At 36.3% G+C, this 24,134-nt stretch overlaps 1 protein-coding gene across 2 annotated transcripts in view; it reads right to left on the reverse strand.

Moving 5' to 3' along the window:
- Window positions 1-6,385: 6,385 nt before the first annotated feature.
- The window catches only part of LOC149552561 (single-stranded DNA-binding protein WHY1, chloroplastic-like), a 47,340-nt gene continuing 29,591 nt past the window's right edge, over window positions 6,386-24,134 (reverse strand). For both annotated transcript variants that reach the window (XM_089788158.1, XM_089788157.1), the window contains exons 7-9: window positions 7,221-7,309; window positions 7,036-7,129; window positions 6,386-6,951 (exon numbers count right to left, since the gene is read on the reverse strand). In XM_089788158.1, the coding sequence (XP_089644284.1) occupies window positions 6,938-6,951; window positions 7,036-7,129; window positions 7,221-7,309 (197 nt within the window). In that variant the 3' untranslated portion in view covers window positions 6,386-6,937. The remainder of the gene's footprint in view (window positions 6,952-7,035; window positions 7,130-7,220; window positions 7,310-24,134) is intronic.

Below are 24,134 nucleotides of genomic sequence, written 5' to 3' on the forward strand. Positions count from 1 at the left end.
CAAGAAACAAAGATAAAGTTGGAAGGATTGGATGGTGTGAAGCAGAAGTTTGGTAGATGGAATAGTGAGTGGCTGGCAACAGAGGGAGCTTTGAGAAAGATTTGTGTGTTATGGAATCGGAATACAATGGCTAGTAATGTAATGTAGATGGGTAAGAATTGGCAATGGATGAGGGTTTCCTCAAACAATTAGGATGTGAATTTAATATTCTTAATGTATATGGCCCAGTTGAAAGTAGGAAGAAAAGAGAATTGTGGAATACTTCAGCAGATATTTTAGAAATTCTACAAGATGAAATTATGATTTTAAGGGGAGGGTTTAAATGCTATCCTCTACCCGGAGGGAAAAAAAAGGTGGAAAGAGGTGGAGAATGACCAAACAAGAGGATTTCTCAACCTTTGTAATGGAAAATGGTCTCATTAATATACCCTTTAAACAAGGGGAATTTACTTGGAACAACAAGAGGCCAGGTTTTGTTAACATTACTGAAAAACTTGACAAGTTCCTTCTAGGGGGGGACTGGACGGGATTGAACTGGTCCGTTGAGACTGAAATTATGCCTATCTATGGTTCAGACCACTTCACTATTAGCCTGAGAATTCAAGAAGAATGTGCTCCTAATCATTGTCCTTTCAAATTTGAAACTATGTGGCTAAGGGCGGATGGGTTTAAGGAGATGGTGGATTGAGGCCCCTGAATGGGAAGGAAATAAGGCTTTCAAAATTTTCAAGAAGTTACAGCATATAAAGGGTAAGTTGAAGGTCTAGAATAGAGAGTCTTTCCAAAATATTTTTAAGAGAAAAGATGAATTGAAAGAAGCTCTTAAAACTTTGAATGAAGGAATAATTCAACAGGGGATAAAGGAGGAGGATTTCCAAGAAGAAAAGAGGTTGAAAAAAGAATATGAAGAAATCCTTCTGAGAGAAGAAGTGTTTTGGAGACTATCCAAAGAATCTTGGTTGAAGGAAGGGGATAGGAATACAAAGTTTTTCCATAATTTGGTAAAAATCAGAAGAGCTCATAATAAGATTTTCTCTATCAAGAATGTGGAAGGGGTTGTGATAAGTGATCCAAAGATGATTAAGAAATAAGTGGTAGACTTTTTCAAAGGAAGAGGAAGTTTGGAGGATGGGGGGAAGGCTTTAGCAGAGGAGGTTTTTGGAGTGCATTCCAAGGTGTGTTACAGAAAGGCAGAATTTAATGTTAAATGTTGAAGTCTCAAGAGAGGAGGTTAAAAAGGCTTTATGGGGTTTAGGAACGGACAAGAATCCAAGGTCGGATGGCTTTACAAGTAGTTTTTTAAGACTGCTATGGGATTGTATAGAGGAAATTTGGGGGATGGTTGAAGAGTCCAGGATTGGGGGGTTTGTTCTAAAAGATTTAAATAATACTTTCATTGCATTAGTTCCCAAAAAAAAAGAGTGCAGAACCTTTGAAGATTTCAAACCAATTTCTTTGTGCAACTTCTTATATAAAATCATTTCGAAGGTGATTTCCAATAGGCTAAAGATGGTTCTTAATGATGTCATATCAGAGGAACAAAGTGGATTTTCTCTAGGGAGATCTATTTTGGAAGGAGTGATTATTGCTCATGAGATGATCCACTCAATAAGAACAAATAAACTCAACAAATGATGGTGAAACTGGATAATAGGCAAGCCTATGATGAGGTAAATAGAAATTTTTTATTCAAAGTTCTAAAAAAAATTGGTTTTAATGAGGAATGGATAGGGTGGGTGAAGGGTTGCCTAAACTCTATAAGATTCTCTGTTTTGGTAAATGGAAGTCCTCAAGGTTTCTTTGAATTAGAAAAAGGGATTAGGCAAGGGGACCCTTTATCCCCTGTCCTCTTTATAATTCTGGCAGAAGTTTTGGGGAGGTTGATTAGAGAAAAAAGAATGAGAGGTTAACGGAAAGGGGTTAAAGTGGCTAGGGGAGTGGACCCAATTGCACATCTGCAATTTGTAGATGACACTTTTTTAACTAGTGAAGCTTCAAAGCAGGAAGCAAGACTGGTGAAAAAGACTTTAGAAATCTATGGGAAAGTTTCAGGAGAAAGGATAAATTAGGCAAAGTCCGAAATTTTCTTTTTCAACACCCATCTTAATAAAAGAATAGCAATTGGAAGAATTATGAATATTAAATAGGGATGTTTGCCAAGTAGGTATTTGGGGATCCCTTTATTTCAAGGGTGAAATAGAAGTGAAGTGTGGAAGGATCTAGCCGAAAAATGCTTTAGGAAAATGGAGGGTTGGAAGGGGAAATGGTTGTCTTCTGTAGGAAGAATTTTGATGCTAAAATCAATCATCTCAACGATGCCTATTTTCTCAATGATGTGTTAAAAATCTCGAAGAAGATGATTAATATAGTAGAAAAGCATATGAGGAAATTCTTTTGGAGTGGTTCGAGGGAGGAGAAAAAATGGTCTTTGCTTAAGTGGGAGAAAATTTGAAGACCAAAAAGGTTTGGAGGGGTTGGGATTACAAATTGAAACACTATGAACATTGCCCTAGGGGCTAAGTTGGTTTGGAAAATGGCAAATGATGGAGATCAAATGTAGATTAGGATCCTAAAGGCCAAATATTTAGACTGTAATGAGAACATAAGGATTTTAACAATTAAAAATCCGATTATAGGTTCAGCAATCTGGAACATTATTCTATCATGCAAGCATGTAATAACAGACCATATTTCATGGATCATAGGGCATGGTAACCATGCAAAGTTTTGGGAGGACTCTTGGAATGGTAATAAATCTTTAGATGAAGAGGGAGTGGATAGAGAGCTAAAATAGAAACATTGTGATTTATGGGGTAAGAAAGTTAGACACTATGTTGTGAAAAGTGAGGGAATCCTAGGTAAAAGGTGGGAGTGGAAAGATTGGAGAGTTGATAGTCTCTCTAAAGGACAGCAACAATCTCTAAGGGAGATTTTCACTAGAAGAAAGGTGTACATTATTAATAGAGAAGATAGGATAAGTTGGTGTGCGGCAACATCTAATAAATTTTCAATAAAACTTGGTTATGAAATTATTGACAATAATGAAGAAGTGTGTTTTGAAGCTAGGGATTTATGTTGGAGTAAAGAAATACTCCCAAAAGAGGGAACTTTCTCATGGCTAGCAATATAAAGCAAAATCCTAACAGGGGATAGAAGAAAGGAAATTCAGCTTCCAGTGTCCTACAAAATGTGTGATGTGTGGAAAGGAGGAAGTGTTGATTATTTGCGGTTGAATTATGAATTTGCAGTGAAATGTTGGAGTATTTTTCAAGGAAAATTGGGGTGGTTCGGACCTTGGAGTCCCTCCTTAAAGCTTTCTTTATTGTGTGGCCAAGAATGAGAAGTATAAACTTGTTTGAATGTATATGGCGGGTAAGCCCCTCAATTGTCATGTGGGAAGTGTGGAAGGAAAGGAATATGAGGATTTTTCAAGAATTGACAATGACAATTGACCAGCTATTGAAAATAACAAATCATTCAATTGAAGAAGTTGTAAATGCTACAATGTTTAGGAAAAATATCTCAAAATGTGTGTTTATGAGTTATGACAAAGCAATTTAGAAAAAGTGGCATAAGATAAAAATTGGGGTAGCAAGAGCGAAGGAGAAGTCTCCCTCTAAGGCAAAAAAGAGGGAAGGTGCAAAGTGGGAAGCTCCAGTAGAAGGTCGGATAAAAGTTAATTTTGATGGGGCATTGAAGGAAAACACCGAAAAATCAGGTGTAGGATGCACATTAGGAATCATTTAGGGAAGACTTCGGCCTTTGGAGCTTTAAGATTACCAGATGGAACAAACAATGAAGCAGAGTTTCAGGCTGCACTTTTGGCAATCAAATGTGTGAAAGAAGTAGGAGGTAAAGTGATTTTAGAAGGTGATTTGATGGTTCTAGTGCAAGCTGTAAGAAACGACTCGATTTCTGCATGGCACTTGGAAATTTGTTGGTGTGTATAAATGAAGAGTTAAATGCTTTGGAGGATTTTCAAATTTGTCGTGTATATAGAGAAGCTAATAGAGAAGTGGACACCCTTTCAAAATGGGCAGTAGGTTTAGTGGAGGATGGAATGTCAGTTTTCGAACTATGTAGCCGTTGGGATGGTTTTGGTGAAAATGATTAAAGCTTTTATAAGTTTGTGTTTTGAGGAAAGGTGTGAATGTAAGGTGACTGACGTCATAGAGGATTGTTACTAAAGCAAGATGAACATATTTGGGAGATCTGTAACTAATGAATTCATCATGAGAGTGCGTGCAAATAGGGAAAAAGAAAAAGCATAATTTTTTTGAGTGGTGATGGGATGTATTACAAGAAAGGAAACTAATGACAGGCTTTAAATAGTGGTGTTATAAAGGACTTCTTAACATTTTGAATAGCAAATAAAACAGAGCTAAAAGCGATTGAATAGACAAGAAGAATGGAAGCTACCTTTACCTTTAAAACGAATAGGCAGCACAAAGCCTTTTTTGGCCCAGTGCATAATATAAGGTTGAAATTGTTGCTAAACTGCCCATCGCAAGGTGTCTTAGATGTTGTGAAGGAGATGGTGGGGGAATTGTTTCAAAACTTTTCTCACCATTGGAAAATCAATGTTGATATAGTGGCGATAGTAATGGCGTGGGGCTTGGAGTTGGCTTGTCTCGTGGAAGAGGTTGAGTGGGTAATGAAGAGGTTGTTTTTGACAGACTTGATCGTAGGAATTGACTCCTTGCTAGAATGGGCAAGGCCAGGGAAGGGGTTTGACTATAGTGAATGCTATGAAAATATAGAGGGCAAGAAACTTGGGAAGTTTGGGTTTCTTTGGTGGCCAACAGGGGTTGACAAAGACGCCTATAAAGCCAAGATCAAAGTGGCTTGGGCCACGCTGGGGGAGGAAATTGGTAAATTTAATGAAAAGAAGGGAAGGAAGGTTTTGGATTTTCTCATTGCCCATTCAAAGCAACGGAGAAGTGCAGGGGGTAGGAGGAGACAGAGGGTGGTGCATGTCAAATTTCCAATAAGGGTGGAGGAGTGATGGGATAAGGTTGCAATTAGAAGTGCTAAATTTTGTCTGTGTGTTTTTGGTTTTCACTAGCCCATAAATGACAACAAGGAAACGGATAACAGGAAAGCAATAAACAATAAATCCTGCAACTCAGCTATGGGGTTGTCCCTTTTTGTGTAGTTTTTGGGAGTTGAAGAACTAGAAGAGACATGGTGACAATTTTTTGTTTTCTAAAATGTAGGAGAAGCAAAAATTTGGTGAAAAATGCAAAGAAGCCTCTTGGAAGAGGAGATTCGTGAGTTGCAAATGGCGGAAATGGAGAAAGAATAGATGGACAACTGGCGGAAAGTTTTTGTTTTTTGTAAAGCAAAGATGAAATAGGGAAATAGTGTAATTGAAATTATGGATTTACTTGGAATATATGTATAAAGCTTTAGAAAGCTTAGATAGGTGATGTTTTTAAAAGTGTGTGAATGGAAGGCTAACCTTGAGAACCTGTTTTGTTATGATGTAAAAACTATTATTTTAATAAGATAAATATTATTATCGATGCAAAAAAATTATTATTATATTAATTATCTGATTAATGAATAGACATGTCCCAAGAAGGGACATGTCTCTTCATGATTTATTCGATGCAAAAAAATTATTATTATATTAATTATCTGATTAATGAATAGACATGTCCCAAGAAGGGACATGTCTCTTCATGATTTATTCTCAATATAAGTAAGAGACCACTACTATTTGGAAAACACATACCAATTATCATGGCAGTGCAAATACATTTGCAATGATCTAGAAAATCAACATTGTATCATAGTCAAATTGCAAATGTAAGAAACATTGAGATTTATTACTAACTGAATTAAAGCTAGTATCTGCTATGCAAATCAGTCAAAGTATCAAGCTACAACCAATTAGCAAAATCACAATGTTGAACTTCAACTTGAAACCCGAAGGTTCAAGGTTCAAGGTTCAACTTCAACTTCTTAAGTTGTTGAACCACCAACCAAGTGTTGACAAAAGGTTTTCGACTTTCAGATAGACAACTTGAACCTGAACTTGAACTTACGATAAAATGAAGGTTCAAAGTTCAACTTCAACTCGAGGATGAAAAAAACTCAAAGGTGAACCAAAAGGGTGAGAATCATTATAAGTGCAACACTCATCAACATTTTACTCAAACTTGGAAGCTAATAATTATCTCCATCACAAATGCCTTTGATTTTGATAACTTTGTTTCCCCATATAACAATTCTTTTCGTATAAGGTTTAAAAGCATTTAAACAAAAAAAAATAGTGCAGAAGCATTGTTTTTAAAATAAAAATTTATTTTTATTATTTTGCTAATTATTTGAAAGGCAAACTTTTTATTTTGTTTGTTAAGAAAAAGAGCAATGACTGCAATAGATAAAACTGCGCACGATAATTTCATTTTTAAGATATCCATCAGTATAATTTACATAAGATTTTTAAAATTATAAGTAGGCTAGTCACAATTTTACTGAAACTTGGAAGCTAATAATGTCCTCCATCACAAATACCTCTGATTTTGATAACTTTGTTTCCCCTAAATATATTGCACATTATGATTGGTGATGGGGATATGCTTTATCAAAAGAGAGACCGATAGCCTATTTGAACTCTTAAATCATTACAAGCCCAACACAAAAAATCTACAAAATTGTGTAAGACGATGTGAATGCCTGAGTCCAAAATCTCAGCATAAATTTCCCAGCGGGAAAAAAGTCGTTTCCCCAAAGTTGGATAGGTTTAAATCAAACTTTGCTGTGCTCCAGGTGATATTAATCTCCGAACCCATTCTTTTGTCGATGTGATAACGGTATAAAGAATTCAAAAAACATAAGCTCCGTAGAATGGTACCTTTTTTGCTCAACCGATGAATTCTTGTTTGTTAGCTATTTATCACCTTACAATGAACGGTTCATAACATAGGCATCAAAATGGTGGATCTGGGCAAACAATCCAGACAATCAGGATAAATTAATCTAATCCTCTGCATTATTTTTCAGAAGATGGAATATCAAATTACCTACCTTGCTCTGGATACTGCCAGACATTAACTGCAGACTGCTCGGGCTTTGGAGAGCTCACAATTGCATGCCAGCCCATGAGATGAGGCAAGATAAACTGCAAAATATAATCAACTCACATTTTAAATATCTACCAGTCATTACAATCAATGGCAAAAACTGTGGGTCTAACAGGATTTAGAGAATACATTAAAGGCTGACCGCATCACCGCAAATTCACCTTTTGTAATAGGTACATAGAAATTATCATCAACATTCAAATTTCTGTTTGAAACACCTACAGGAGCAATTCACGAGAAATTTTACCACAAGTGACTGTCAACAAATCTTCTAACTAAAGCATAGTCCTAGGTTACTACCAAGGCTAATAATATCACAATCAATCTCATTTAGGCTCTTTTCAATCTAACATCTCTTAACCATCCAAGACAAATCGAGCCAGCTTTAAGAAGAAAACAATGATCTAAATAAATGATTATGGTCAACAGTCCCCAATTTTTTTTTCCTTATTTAAAAGCATGCATTTCATATAAAAAACCTAAAACCTAGATTGCAGTTATGTGCATGTTGCAGATATGGTACACATGGGTTTGGAAGGCCCTAAAACTCGGGTTTGCAGCAGTGTAACATAAAAAATCAAAACACTGAATTTGAAAGTGTAAACATGAAACATAGAATCATTACCAAATACGAGTGAATCAAATAAAACACTGAAAGTTCTCATCAAATATAATATTGAAAAAGCTTCTAAAGAAAACTGTGCATGTTTTAACACCTGTCAACAATGTTTAAAATCACACTCTGATCCCTCATCAGGATAGTGAGACAAATGACTGAAAGATAACATGTTGGCCCAGTAAAACATTAGATGCCAGGGATCACAACGAAACTGAAACACGGTAAAAGGGTATGGACATGGATACCAACACAAAATAAGAGGGTGTAGGAAAAGACTGATCTAAAATAATCAACTACATAAAATAAAATTTCTTCAAGATTAGTATAGATATATGTCCAGTAATTACAACAGTGTGATTTGCATTATAAGAGAGTTTTAAATGTGGAGACTGGAAGAGGAGTGGGAATTGAGCAATTAAAAGAAATTTCTTGGAGGTTTAAATAGATTAAACCAAGAATGGATTAGAGCAAGAAGACAACTATGTGAGGTTGAGGGTGAAGATGGGTTGAGTTCAAAGCACATGGGATATGAAGAGGGTCAGGAGGTGAGAAGTTGGAGGGGAGGTAGAGTAAGAAACAGAGGGTTTTATATAAGAAAGTGGTTATAAAAATTCAGCGAGGTAACTTTAATAGATGTTCAGAGGAAGAAATGGCGAAGAGAGGAAATGAAATAAAATTTAGAGTGTAAGAGGTACATGATTGAAGGCAAGAGCCTACAACACAACGGTAAATTGTGAGCCTCTTATCTGAGAGGTCTTGGGTTTAACTCTACTCAAGCTGAATAAATAATAATAATAATTAACCAAACACGTGATAAGAATTAATTAATTCATCTTGGCTTTGGCCTCTGGTACATGATTGAAGATGAAAATAAGAGCAGCAGGGAAGGGGGGGAAGGGTGGTACATTCATAGGAGGGAAAGAACCTGAAATAACATTGACTAGAATCAAATATGGTACTACTGCTGAGTAAGAGGGTTTGTGATCAACCACCAAGAGTCTAAGTTAGCCTGAGTTTCCGAAACGGAGGGACGGGGAAACAGGTTTACAGATTTTTTTCATGGAACAGGGGATGGCAGTGGGGACGGCTACATAAAAAATAGGGAAAATATAAATATTCATATGGAAACATGGATAAAGCATGCTTATATACCTTATAGAATCTTAACATATAAGGTTTTTCAAGTAATTTAAATTGAGAGTTCACAAGAGAATGGAAGTAAAACAAATTACCAAAACTCAAACATTACTTAAATTAATTTTATGGAACAGCTCGGGGATGAGTTTGCGAAAGCTTTTGTGTTTCACAGACATCCCAGTTTCCAAGATGGGTCAAACTACGTCGGAAATGTGTCCTCGGGTGAAACTCCGAACAGTAGATTCAACTCCATCTCTCATCTCTGTTGAGGTGGTGAGGGGATTTTAACCACTTCCTTAATTTTCTATTGAAATAATTATTCTCTCTGGCCACAACTTTGGAAGCTTCTAGTTGACTTGTGTGCTTGGTCAAGGACAAACATTCAGCAAGAGTGACCTATCAATTCATTGAAGCCTGATGCCTGTTGCTTACACTATGAGTTGAAGGATGTGATTGAGAAATTGCTCCTGAAATGCTGAATTGGAGTTTTGAATTCTCCAGTCAAAACCTTCATGAAGAATTTGATGACCTCTCTTCTGATATTTTTGGATTAGTCACATAGAACCCTCTTGCAATCCTCTTCTCTTGTCTTTTATCTAAGGAGAAAAAATCTAAGTTGCCAATTTGGGTTCGAGGAATGATTCGGGTTCGAGGTTCAGGTTCATGGGTTCAGACCAAAAAAAAATTCCCGGGCAAAAAAAAATCCCATTTGGGTTCATGGGTGGGTTCGTGTGTGTGTATATATATCTGTGTGTATTTGTGTGTGTGTGTGTGTGTGTGTCTCTCTCTGCGTGTGTGTTTGTGTTTGTGTGTGTGTGCGCACGCACAAAAAAAAAAGAGAAACATGCATAGTTGTAAAACTACCTTATGAAGTCATTTCATAGTATGAATATATCAATGTTGATCATTACATTAAATACTTGCTCATTAATCTATGTTAATATTGTAAAGAAAATCATAAATTGAAAATATTTTTTAAATGATATTTTAATGTTATTTGAAACACTTTTATGGCCCCACAGGCCACAGGTCCGCCCGGATTTGCCCGGGCCTGCAGTGGGTCCAGGTAGGGTCCCTGATTGGGACTATGGGTCCGCCTAGGTCCATGCGGGCAGACCCACAGTCCCAATCAGGACCTTGCCCGGAACCAATATCAAATCCAAACCCAGACGAATCCGGATCCAGACCCAAGCTCCAGGGTCCGAACCCAGTAATGTAGGAAAAAAGTTTAAAACCAATTTATCCGTGAATTTAATCTCCAAAAGTCTCTAATAGACTTTAACATTTCCTCTTATAGATCTTTTACTCATCCAACAGCTAATCTGAAAAACCATGCATTTCGAAATCTCATTAACCTCCTCTGGCAATCTTACCCATTTTCTTCAAAGATCTTGATTGATTATTTAGAGCAACTGTTCTATATGCTCAATCACAAGTGAACTTGTACCATTTAGACCCAAACAATCTAAAATAATTGTACCATCGGCCCTCAATAAACTGTGCAACTGACTTGTCTTAAGTCACATCAGCTCAAATTTAATGGAGCTGGAGAGGACTTGAAATTGACTTGACAGCTAAGCTGATAGGAGAATGAACAGAGACATGAGCTTTAAAAGTAAAAGGTTCATCCACCATTTTTGTTCCAACCAGCCAAGAGAACCTAAGAATCTGCCTATCCTTTTTTCAATAGTCAATAAGCCTTTGCAGCTGGTGTCCCAAATAAACCTTCCGTAATTTGTCTAATATCCTACAGAGAACAATTATCAAAGAATCAACTGAATTCATTCTAGGAGAGCTTCCCTAACCAATCCTTGATGATTATATCATGAGCTACAGTTTTATTAATTCTCCCCTGTAATTACACCATATCTTTTGAAAGCCCTTAATTGCAGCCCAATAGCTCTTTATAAGAATAATCTCCTTGAAGCTTTAATCAGACATGCAATCTAGTCAATGTTGGTGTATAGCATACCATTTCAATATTTATTATTTTGAAATATCTTCCCATCAAAACAACTGCTGCTCCTTCCTCTAGCCCACCGTCTAGAAGGAGAGTGCAGAAGGAGACTGTGTGTCCGGCCAATAAGCAGCTGCCTTCTGTTAAGGATCCTTGACCCTAACATTCATGAAAAATTCTTTATTCCATTTGTGGGAGAGTGCCTTCCCCTCACCTTTCATGACATCCTTAAGCTGTAAGTGACACCATGTGCTTATAACTTTCCTTGTTTCTTCATCCCCCTTTCAGTTGATAGTTAGCATTGTTCAAAAACTCAAACTCAGCAAGACTCAGTAGATCCAAATTTCACTGACTTGGTGACTTGGCAATTTTATTAAAGAAAAATCCATAGAAAACATAAATTATGTATAGTTTCAAAATGTATCTGTTAGCGCAAAGCGTTTTCTATAATATTTAAATACGAAAGAAGAACAAAATCACATCATAGTGCAAATAAAACCACCATCTAATAAAATATGATATGTTTTACAGTAATTGTTGTAAAAAATCACATGACCATGCAAGTTATAAAGTTTTCAATTTCCTCTCCTCAATTCTTGTGAAAATTTGGGGCCTAACTGTAGGTTGGTTGCAGCTCTACTCTAGTACTGCAAGGCTGTCGATCCACCCTAAGACTATATGGCAGTGGCTCTTTCCCCTCAAGTTCAGCATCATTTTAAAAAATGCCATCTAATTGAATGTCAACTCCTACTACACCGCCCTTGCTTGCCTCTCAAAATCAGCAATCTGACCTTATATAAACATGCTGGTACCCTCATATTGTAAGTATGAACCCACCAATCTCATCAAAGTATTATAGGATCTTAAGTGGTTGTGTCCTCCACTTGAATTGAATGAAAATAGTCATTGGGGCGTTGTGACAACTTGTTACATTTATTCATATGGATGGCCAAAAACAAACCCCAATCGCATTCACATCCAAAAGTGTTACAAGGTTGAGACAAAATGCAAAGGGTTAATTTTTAAAGACTTGGGGAGTTTCCAACCCAATCTTCCCACCAAGCAATTAAAAATAAGATACAAAACTTTGTAAGCAATAATTGTAAGATGTGAATCAAAAATCTATTTTTTTGTTACATGGAGCTTGAGCAATTCTCACGAATGGCTACTAGTGGAAAAGAATGCCTTGGTCTACTTGTAATTTTGCAGTGTTACCCGAGTGAGCACACCCAAGGTAAAACCACGCCACATTGGGTGTGCGTACATCCCAGGTGTGGGTACATCGCACACCCACGCTCCGCCACTGCCACCAAATCGCTGTTGCACTAGTCAGCGCAACCAAAGGGGATGCGGGGAGGTGGGTGCTTCCTAAGTGCGAGGGTGTGCGCGGGGTGTGTCCGGTGCCAATGTGAAAAAGACAAATAAAAATTAAGTTTTTGGTATTATTTTTTTTCATGGGAACCCTAATTAGGTGTGGGTCCTATGAGATCTCGTTCAAGGTTTAATAAGGCCAATACATCTCATTTTCATTTCAAATTTCCATTTCATTGTTTTGGAGCAACAAGAAGCAAAGTGAGAAAAAGATGTTGGAGAAGTTTATTAGAGCTTAGTGAGTAATTTTGCAAGGGACTGCAAGAACAAGAGGAGCGAGAAGATTTGATTTCACAAGTGATTCATCAAGCTCAAGGTAGGGTTTTTTTATTTTACTATTTTTTTGTTTTAGAAATTCAAGTTATAGAATTTATTTTTACTATTTAATTTCGGCTTTGCATTTGATTTTTGAATGTTCCATTCTTGATTCTTGAATCTTGTTTTTAGATTACGGTAAAAACAAGTTTTGAAGGGACCCCGAAACCCTTTAACAAAAGCAAAAAAGATAAAGCATTAACGACCACCAGGTTTTACAAGGACCTGAAACCTACTGAGAAACAGTATCAAAATCAGGTTTTACAAGAACCTAAAACCACATAAAATATCCAATAAAAGAAACCACGTTTTACAAGGACCTGGAACCTAATTTAAAGACCAGACAAAAACCAGAAAACAGGACTAGAAACAAAAACCATTAACCGTATCCAGCAAAAAGGACCAAAAGCTGGAACACAAAACCAGAGAACAAAACCCAAAGAGAGCTGCTACTGCAGCTCTTTGATCATTTTAACAACCTCTTTTCCAATCTTTGTAGTGTCTTGAATGGAATCAGCAACAGCAGCCTCCTGAGCCCGCTTCCTAGAACTCTGCCTGGTTCTCTTGCTTGGACCCCTTGGTGATATGATCTCTTCATTTGTGTGTTTTCCAAGACTGGCAGCAGCAATGCAAATACTAGAAGTCACCTGTTTCATTTTACTACCACTTTCCTTTATAAGCATTCGGAGGTTTTTTTCATAATCCTTGAGTTTATTTGGGATGTTTCCCACCTGCACTTCCAGCTAGCTGATTTTGGCACGGTCAATATCCTAGTTTGGTTGCACAATATCCATTTTCTTTTTCAGACTCATAATTTCATTATATATCCATGAATCAACTTGGAGAATGGAATCGGCTTTTCATTTAGCAGAGTGCAAAAACGAGAGCATAATTTTCCTCTACGGAGAATCATTCTTGTCCTTTTCCACAACCTCTCTAGTAGGAGAATCAATCTTATCTGTCTGTTCCTCCTGCCTTATGGCATCAGGGTCCTCATTTTTATCCTATTCCACAACCTTTCTGGTGGGTTAAGCAATCTTAACAGTTTGATCCTCCTCCCTCATAGTAACAAGGTCCTCTTTAGCCTTTTCCATCTCTTCTTCACCAGCATCAGTATCAATCTTATTACCCTCATCACCAGTGTTACCCTGTTCTATGTTATCTTCACTGTTTTCTTCCTCATCCTCTTTCCCACTTTTTCCTTTGCTCTCCGAGTATCCTTCCAAATTAGAACTAAAATCTCCAACATCCGTGTTATCCGCTTCCTCAAGAGTATCATCCTCTAGAGAATCATCCTCTTTCTTTTCAGAATTTTCAGACTCAGTGTTCAGTTCCACCTTTTCTTTTTGAGAATGCGAGGGTTTTTGTTCAAGAATCCTCTTCTTACCCTTAACATTCTCTTCATTCTTCTTCTTTTTAGAATGAGAATCAGTAACAGAACCCTTATTTTTATCTAATGAAGGAGTGGAAACAATGGACTTGCTTTTACAGTAATCCTCAATTAGGAGAATTAAACCTTCATGTAAAATAGGACAGGACTCCTTCCTATGAGCATGCAGACTTTGAAGCAAAGAAAACCGCAAATGGAAAGGAAAAGAAAGTCTATCCTTGTATCTGAAATGATTGAGAAAGACAAAACAAAATTTATGAACTCTTTTATTTCTACCATCCAGAATGAAATACTCATGGGTACAGGAGAGCACATCCCGCCAAATTTCCTTTATCTACTCCACATCGTGGAAATCTCCACTTTTTTCCAGATTTTTCTCCTCAGCATCCATTTTAGGAAATTTTTTGAAATGCTAGTTTGTTTTGCGAACTTAATGCCTTCCATGGGTAAACCCGTGATCTCCGCTATGAAATCCTCTATCAATTTCATGGTAACACCATGTAAAGAGACCCTATCCTCAATCCAGTTTTTGAAAAAGGTCGTGGTGACATGCGGTTTGAACCCGTGAAGGCATTCCAAATAACTTGCCACCTTCCCCTTCTATAAAATCTTCCAAACATCCTTCCTAGCCTTCCATTCATCACAATTTTTGGGTTCTTGTTTCCATGGCTCACCTCCCATTTTCAAAGAATTGCAGAGAAAAACCAGAGGCAAGCAAAAGCCAAAAGCAAACAAGTAAAAGAAATACCAAATTTTCATCACATCACATAATACCCGTTTTAGATGTAAACTTCTACAGATTCTGATGACAAATCAGAATGCAGAGAAAAATAGGCACAAAATAACCCAGATAGTGAAACTGATATTCAGAATTTACTATGCTGAAGATACAACTGAGGATCCTGATATATAACTGGAATGAAGTTCTGAAATTCTGTAGATAACACGTGAGGACTGGAAGACCTGGAGATCAGACTGTAGATACTTTTTGTGTGTCTCTAGACTGCCTTCTCAACCCCGCCTATATACCCATACCATAGGGTGTATCCCTTAAGGGACATCACCCTTAGCATTAACAGGTAATTAAAATACTCAAAGTCAGCGTCCTTAGGATAACATTAGTTAGCATTAACTAAGGTTAGTTAGGTAATACTAAAACCTGTTCCTTTTGATCACCGGCAGCTCTAGAGTAGATATAAGTGATTACCATGCCCTCTTAATGGAGTATATGCAAATGAGAGTTAGGCACAATCTGCACCCATAGCCTTGTAGATTATTAGGTTAATTCCTTAACACTCCCTCTTAACCTAATAATCCTACAGAGAGATATTATAACTAGTAACATCAATGTAGATGTTAAGCAAGAATTAATACTCTATATCTATCTAACTCCACATAGTATCATAATAGTTATGATACAAAGTCATATTACTAAACCTGTGATATGACAAGTCACTGCTACTAGTGATAAAACACATGTTGAGACTCATAGAAGCTGGTACTTCTAAATCACAACTAGATCCTGAATTTAAGATCTACCATAATACAGGATAAACCTGAAGAATTTCCAAAATTCTTACTTTATCCAATTTGTGACCCATGAACAAGTCAATGTCACAAGACGATCTAAAATTCACTTGGATCTTACAATAAATTCTACTGTTAGGACATTATCTAAGAGATCGTCACCTCTCATAATGCCTATCGCACAAGTATTCATTATTTCAGAGATCGTCACCTCTTAAATAATTATTACATATGGTGGAGCCCATAATAGTCAATAGCCTGACAAAATAAAATTTAATCATTTTATTAATAATCAAATAGTACAAAAATGAATTACAACTCAACCATACCAAGTCTCTTTCTGAAATGTTCTATCTTTACTCTAGATAGAGGTTTGGTGAGTATATTTGTTGTCTGATCTACAGTACAAATGTATTCCAATTTCACAGAATTCCTGTCTACCATATCTCTTACATAATGGTAAAGAATTTCAATATGCTTGGATCTATCATGGAAAACTGGATTCACTGAGAGCTTGATGGAACTCTGATTATCATAGTGAATGATTGTAGGGTTCATGGCTTGTCCAAATAATCCCACAAGCAACTTCCTCAACCATATCGCTTCTCGAGAGGTCATTGCTGTAGCAATGTATTCAGCTTTTGTGGAGCTCTAAGCTACTGAAGACTGCTTTCTACATATCCATAAAATCATAGCCGATCCTAAACTAAAACAACATCCTGAAGTACTTTTCCTATCTTTAACACTTCCACCCCAATTTGAATCAGTGAATCCATGCAAATCTAAAGCAATTCTTTCATACTTGAGTCCATAATTAAAAGTACCTTGTAGGTATCTCATAATGTGTTTAACAGCAGCTAGGTGAATCTCCTTAGGTTCACACATAAACTGACTTAAAGCATGAACCGCATAGCAAATATCAAGTCTTGTATTTACTACGTACATCAGAGACCCAATCATCTACCTGTAGAGAGTAGAATCTATTGGAGGTGATTCTGTAGCTACTTCTTTAAGTTTATGCACATGGACTTGCAGTTCCACATTCCGAATTTCTTCAAGATATCTGAAGTGTACTTCCTTTGATTCAATATGATACTATCAGCATTCTATTACACTTCCAATCCTAGAAAGTAATGGAGAAGACCCAAGTCTTTCATCTCAAATTCTCTTATAAGATCTTTCTTGCACTAATTTATAAGATGATCATCACCTGTGATTAATAAATCATCAACATACAATATCAATATTACCATACCATCTTTGTCCTTTTTATAATACAAGTTTGGATCAGCTTCATTCTTAGAGAATCCTAAGCCAGTGAGATATTTATCAATCCTTTCATACCAAGCCCTGGGAGCCTGTTTAAGCCCATAAAGAGCTTTCTTGAGTTGGCAAACAAAGGCATTTGGATCATGGGTTTCAGAACCTTCTGGCTGCTCTATAAAGACTTCTTCAGAAATCTTCCCATTGAGAAATGATGTTTTCACATCCATCTGATCTACCTTCCATCCCTTAGAGGCGGCTATAGCTAAGACAACTCTAACAGTAGTATATCTGGCTACAGGAGCAAAGGTTTCTTCATAATCGATTCCTTCTTTCTGAGAAAAACCTCTAACTACAAATCTGGCTTTGTATTTCTCAATGCTTCCATCAGCAACATGCTTTATTTTGAATAACCATTTAGAAAAAACAATGGATTTTCCTTTTGGCCTTGGAACTATTTCCCAAACATCATTTTTCATAATTGATTGATATTCTTCTGTCATAGCTTCTTTCCAGGCAAGATGTTTAATAGCATCAAAAGGATTGGTAGGCTTTGCTTTGGATAAATCAATCATATTTGTTGTATAACCAGAGAATCTTTTAGGTCTTTTACTTTCTCTGACTGATCCTGAAGGTGCAGCAAAATCTTGAGCTGCTTCAACTGTTTTTATGGCCCAAAGTGGTCTTTTCTTTGAAATTTCTTCAAGGTTTACTTCATCTTCGACCTCTTCTAAGTTCTCCCTCCGGTATTCACACTCACTTAAGCTTTCAAAATCAGGTGAAGAAGAGGGTTCATGAGAATTTATTGCCTTTTTAAATGCAAGATCTTCCTCAAAGACTACATCCCTGCTAAGTTCAATAGCTTTCTGTCCAGATATGAAAATTCTATATGCTTTAGAAGTTTCACTGTACCTTACAAAAATACCCTTCCTTCCAGATGGTTCCAATTTGGTTCTTTTTTCTTTTGGCACATGAATATATACAGGACATCCAAAGATTCTGAGATGACTTATATTAGGTTTTATTTTACTAAATACTTCTTCAGGGGTCTTATTTTTAAGATAGGAGTGTGGGCTTCTGTTTTGGATGTATACAGTAGTACAAAAGGCTTCTGCCCAAAGATAGTATTCTAGGTTTTGGTCAAAAATCATAGCCCTAGCAGCTTCTATAATTGTCCTATTTTTCCTTTCAGCTATCACATTTTGTTCAAGGTTATAAGGAACAGTATACTCCCTTGATCCCTAATTCTTTACAAAAATGTTTAAACAACTCTGAGGTATATTCTCCTCCATTATCTGTGTTGGTTCCCAAAACCGCAGATTAGATATCCAAGAGCTTGCCACTTCTCCTGTAGGACTTCTTAATCAGTTTTGGCCAACGAATGGAAATTGCTTAGATTCCCCTGCACTTCGGGCTCTACTACACCCAGGCGGGTAAACCTTTACCTTAACATTGATTGCCTGGCTCAAGGTTTTTCTATAGCGAATTAAAACTTCTGGAGTTCTTTGGCTGGCAAAATCCTCAAACTCGATTAAAATGAAAACTGGATGTTGGATAATGGTCAAATATTTTGAACAATTGAATAATAATAAATTTGATGCTTGCAAGAAGAATATATAGATTTTCTAACTTCAATAAAAAGACCAGTGCTTTTGCTCATCTGGGCGATAGAGTCAACTTCAGTGAACTTTTACATACAACTTCATAATGTTCAATGTATTTGTACTGCCAACAATTTTGATAATCTAGATGCGACAGACCAATTATAATGCAATCTTAAATTAGTCCAGATTGAATTTTAACTCCACTGAGACAAACCGGACACAGCTGTGGAAACAATTAAATATTTCACAACACCTATGATGATCACATTTAAAATGCTAACTGACCATGTCCACTTATCTGATAACAAAATCATATACAGAACTCTAAAATATAATTATGAAGGACGATTTGCCTGTGGTTTAAATCTCTATGCCATTACTGATAAACAAAGAACATTTTTATTTTATTATTAAAATAAAATAATTTTATAATAATAAAATAATGGAATTTTATTATAAAATCATATTGAACCCTTATTCCTCCTTACAATAAAATATAAATATAAAATGCTCCTTGTGAACCTGAATGAATGTTCGGATATCTCACCCCTCTCTGTCTTCCTTTTTTGACTCATCTTATATCTTTTAATTTTAAAAGACGTGACCTTTTGAAATAAAAAGTCTCACTTCTTTTGATGAGATAATCACACCTTTTACTTTAAATAACCTTTTACTTTAAATAATTGCCTTTAGCCTTACGACCATAAACTTTAGTGATAGTAAGATTTATTGATTCTTTTTTATATCTCACCCGATAAATCCAAATACATTAATTTTTTGAAGTTTAGGGCACCCGACATTCTCAGGTTTGCGTGAATAAAGAAATGCTAGAGGTAATAGGGCGGAGTTTCCAGATATTTTTTCCAATACCTGCGGCAATGAAACTATGGCCATTGCGTAACATATTTGGTTGAAGGAGACGTTATCCAATGATGAAATTCCATTTCGAGTTTGAGACGAACGTAGTTCTATACCACCGTTTCCAAAATTGCATTTTTTATTTACTTCTTCGTGCAGCACTCAAGCATACTTCTCAATCGCCGATTTGAGCATATAACTTGCTGTGTGTAACATGGATCTTCATTGACTTCGAACCTGCCAATACGTCCTCAAACATATCTGTCGCTTTTGAAGAATCTCCATTGTGTGCCTGTAATTTTGTTGTCACTTTTCAATGTCTCTACAATCACTGAATTCATAACAGCTTAGATTCTGTAGACACCATGTGTAAATCACATATCATTGCTATTGCTTTTACAGACTAAGGAGGGGCCATAAAATAAGAAACATCAAGTATATCCTGAGAAGACTGGTTTGTACTTGCGTGTAACTCAACGCCATTTATGTATGATATTCAAGCCACTCCATTTTTTATAGTTTCCATAGCATAGACTACACTTGCTATATAAATTTATGCTATTGATAACTTCCTTTCAAGTTTTTGCTCCTCTTAATGTACTGGCTTGTTTGATTCGTGTCCATACGTTGGCAGTAACGGCAATGAATCATGATAGATTAGAATACCATTTAGATATTGGGGTCTTTTGATACACAGATTCAGATGTATCCAAATTGTCTGCATTGTGTTGCTAAAATTAGATCATTGTCTTTTATTATAGTCCAGAAAGGCTCAACATATGAATTTTATTATTCCACTAAAATCTGGAGTGACTGTAAATTCTATCTTCAATACTGGAGAAATAAAGACTTGATAAGGCGCCTCATCTTTTTCTTCTAGTTTCATTTCAAAAGTTGATGGCATTCTTAGTTCCCAATCCCTTGACTTTCAGGGAAATATCATACCTTTCTTTCCATGAATTACTCATATTTCTCTTCATTGTAATGCTCTCGCAAAGCCCATCCAATTATTTAGATATCACTATGATGTTTGGGACTCTAAAATTTTCCAAAATTTTTGAGTTCCATCAATCTGTTCGAAGGGTTTTAATTTTATGTCCTGAAAAATTTTCAATTAATGCTTTGAATTCCTTAAATCTTTGTAAGATTTCTTCTGATTCTTTACATTTTAAAAAATAAATCCATGTTTTTCTAGTGAAGTCATCTATGAACAAGACATAGTACCAGAATCCTCCAAAGGAGGGAACGAACATGGGTCCACATAAATCTGAATGAATTAATTCTAGTACATTATTTGTTTTTCTGATACTATCATGAAAAGGTCTTCTAGTACTTTTACCTAGGGCACACCCTTCGCAAATACTAGGGTGATCTTGTTTTAATTTTGGTAATCCGGTAACCATCTTCTCCATAGTAGATAGGATTTTAAAGTTTAGGTGCCCTAATCTTCTATGCCATATTTCATTTGAATCTTCTGCTTTATGAACAAGGGCTTGAATGGGTTCTATATTTAGTTCATACAAATACCCCTTTCTTTGACCAATTACTTTAGCTTTCTTGATGGAAGAATTCTTAGCCCAAGTTAATACTTTGCCATCCATGAATGCAACATTGTGTCCATCATCTTCTAACACTGTAATTGATATTAGGTTCCTTTTTATTCCTGGTACATATAGTACATCTTTCAGAAGGAGAGTATTTCTTGTTTTTAGCTTCAAAGTGCAGCTACCAATTCCTTTGACTGAATGTGCTGAGTTATCACCAATAGTAACTTTACCGTTAACTTTCTCAGACAAGAAATCTAGAGTTTCTTTGTATCCTGTTATATGCCTGGAGGATCCACTATCTATTACCCATGCCTTATTGGAGATTTCATTTGATAAGGAAGAACACAAAACCCAATTCTCTGGAACATAAGTTTCTTCTTCTCTAACAATGTTTGTACAATTCGCTTGTTGTTTGGAGTTTTCTAGACAATTTGATCTAAAGTGTCCAAATTTTTCACATTTTTCACATTTTATTTTAGATAAGTCTTTCTTGGACTTTCCGTTCTTCTGATTTCCTTTAGTTTTCTTGAAATGCTTTTTCTTGCCTTTGTAAGAGTTGGCATTAAGAACATGAAGTTCTTCATCTTCCATTTTAGATTTTCCTCCCTTCCTTAGTTTTCTTGATTCTTCCTGAAGACAATCATTCTTAAGTCTGTTAAAATCTGGAAGCTGATCTCTAGCACTTATTCCTTGTGCAAATGTTTCCCATGATTCTGGCAGTCCATCTAAAGCCATGAGCGTTAATTTGGTGTCATTTATAATGGTTCCTATGCTTGCCAATTCATCTCTAATACCAGCAACTCTTAGAAAGTAAGAGTTTATTGATTCTCCCTTTTTTATTTGGATGTGATTTAGTTGTCTCTTTAATGCAAGGACCCTCGTTGCATTATTTACTTCAAATGCATTTCGTAATGCATTCATCATATCGTAGGCAGTTAAGTGTTTTGCAAGCATAGGTACTATGTCATTCTTAACTTCATCCAAGATAATTTGAAAGGCTTTCCTGTTTCCATTAGACCATATGGATTTGTGAGGTTCAACAGGTGGCTATTTGGATGCTCCATCAACAAACTGTCTAACATTATTTTCTTCGAGAATCATCAAGATTCTAAATTTCCATGCTTCAAAATGTTCTTTTCCATCAAATCTGTCCTCAAGCCTGATTGTATATGCCATTGGAAAAGAAGAATAACTACTGAAGATGAACAGGTCTGATATGTGACAATCTGCAAAGCCCTAGATCTGATAACCTGGCTCTGATACCATGTAAACTTCTACAGATTCTGATGACAAATCAGACTTCTAATGCAGAGAAAAATAGGCACAAAATAACCCAGACAGTGAAACTGATATTCAAGATTTACTATGCTGAAGATACAACTGAGGATCCTGATATATAACTGGAATGAAGTTCTGAAATTCTGTAGATAACACGTGAGGACTGGAAGACCTGGAGATCAGACTGTAGATACTTTTTGTGTGTCTCTAGACTGCCTTCTCAACCCCGCCTATATACCCATACCATAGGGTGTATCCCTTAAGGGACATCACCCTTAGCATTAACAGGTAATTAAAATACTCAAAGTCGGCGTCCTTAGGATAGCATTAGTTAGCATTAACTAAGGTTAGTTAGGTAATACTAAAACCTGTTCCTTTTGATCACCGGCAGCTCTAGAGTAGATATAAGTGATTACCATGCCCTCTTAATGGAGTATATGCAAATGAGAGTTAGGCACAATCTGCACCCATAGCCCTGTAGATTATTAGGTTAATTCCTTAACATTAGAGATGATACGTGCAAATCCCGCCTTGTAATCACATAAATGTACCTCCTCGGGGAAGAAACTCTGACAACCGTAGGCCCACTACCAAAAATCATTAAATTTCTAATCTTGGCATATCTTTCCCACCTTCGCATGAGTAACATCATAATTAATAAGGGCTTTAAGATCAACATGCTTATATAGCTCACCATTCCACATCATTTTATGACCCATCTGAACTGCATAATTGGCAACCCAGTCAACTACTCCATTAGCCTCACAATAAGTGTGGGATCTTGTAACTTTTTGAAATTTATTAATTAGATAATTAATCTCCATGATCGTTGCCTCAATCGACCAGGTAATAGAATTTTTGTTATTGAGTGTATTAATAATATTTAATGAGTCACCTTCCAACCATAGTTTAGGGTAACCCGAATCAGCTGCTAACTTCATAGTGTATAGAGCAGCAGTAGCTTCAGCAATGTGGCTATTAGAATTACCTATAGGAACTGCAATGGCATCAATAATATTGCCAGCATGATCTCTTAAGACCCCTCCACATCTTGCTCTTCCCAGATTACCCTTTGCAGCACCATCAAAGTTCCCTTTAATCCATCCATTAGGGGGAGTTTTCCATCTAGAGGTTAATCTTGGGTTATCAGTATTCAAATTAGGACCTTGTGATCGCAAAGAATTATCAATTTGGAAAGTTTGAACAGCTTTTCTTTGAGATTTGAAATTTTCCTTTATAGCTATAACAATATTTTGTCCGAGCACCCATCCTGGCAAATCTTTATTTCTAAAGATTCTATTATTTCTTTCTTTCCAGATACCCCACCAAAGATGGGGAAGAGTTAATTTCCATAGTAGTTGAACATCAGGATCCCTAGAAGGACACTTCCAACTTTTAAAACAAAGTTCAACATTGTTTTGATGGACCCAAATTACATTCTAGTAGTTGAGAATCTCAGCACAAACTTGTTGACTGTAAGAACAATTCAAGAACAAATGGTCTCTGTCTTCAAATCCATTTTTACATAAGGTACATCTCTTTACCATATTAATACCTCTTTTTTGCAAATTATCATGGGTGAGGATTTTATTTTGAAGCATAATCCAGTAAAAAAGGTTTATTTTAGGTATGAGACCCTTAATCCAAGCTTGAGACCAAAAAGGTTGATTACCCTTCTCCCTAGAAGTAAAGAGAGTAGAAACTCTGAATTGACCACTAGGATCAGCATTCCATATCATCTCATCCTCATAAGTGGGATGTAGAGAAAAAGCATTCAAACTTAATTGTATGTTATTGAAGCCTTGATCAATATCAATCAAATTCACCCAAGAATTGTTATTCCAGTAATGACTCACTAAAATGCCATACCTTTGCTTACATATGTCAACTTGAGCACTATCTTGAAAGTCTTTCAGCAGAGGATGATCCATTAACCAAACATCTTCCCAAAATCTCACCTTTTGCCCATTTCCAATTTTCCAAGAGCAACCCTTTCCAAGAGTATTCTTTGTCCCCTGAACAGCACCTCATATGGTAGATGGATGAAGGACATCAAGAGAAGAAAGGAAATCAGCTAGAGTATTAACATTAAAAAGATACTTATGTTTCCATATGATACTCCATTCATTGTCATCACGATAAGTTCTCCAACCTTGTTTAGCCAATAGAGCTCTATT

The sequence above is a fragment of the Cupressus sempervirens genome, chromosome 6 (assembly GCF_028749045.1).
Source record: "Cupressus sempervirens isolate cs-2001-9-10 chromosome 6, ASM2874904v1, whole genome shotgun sequence".
NCBI lineage: Eukaryota > Viridiplantae > Streptophyta > Pinopsida > Cupressales > Cupressaceae > Cupressus > Cupressus sempervirens.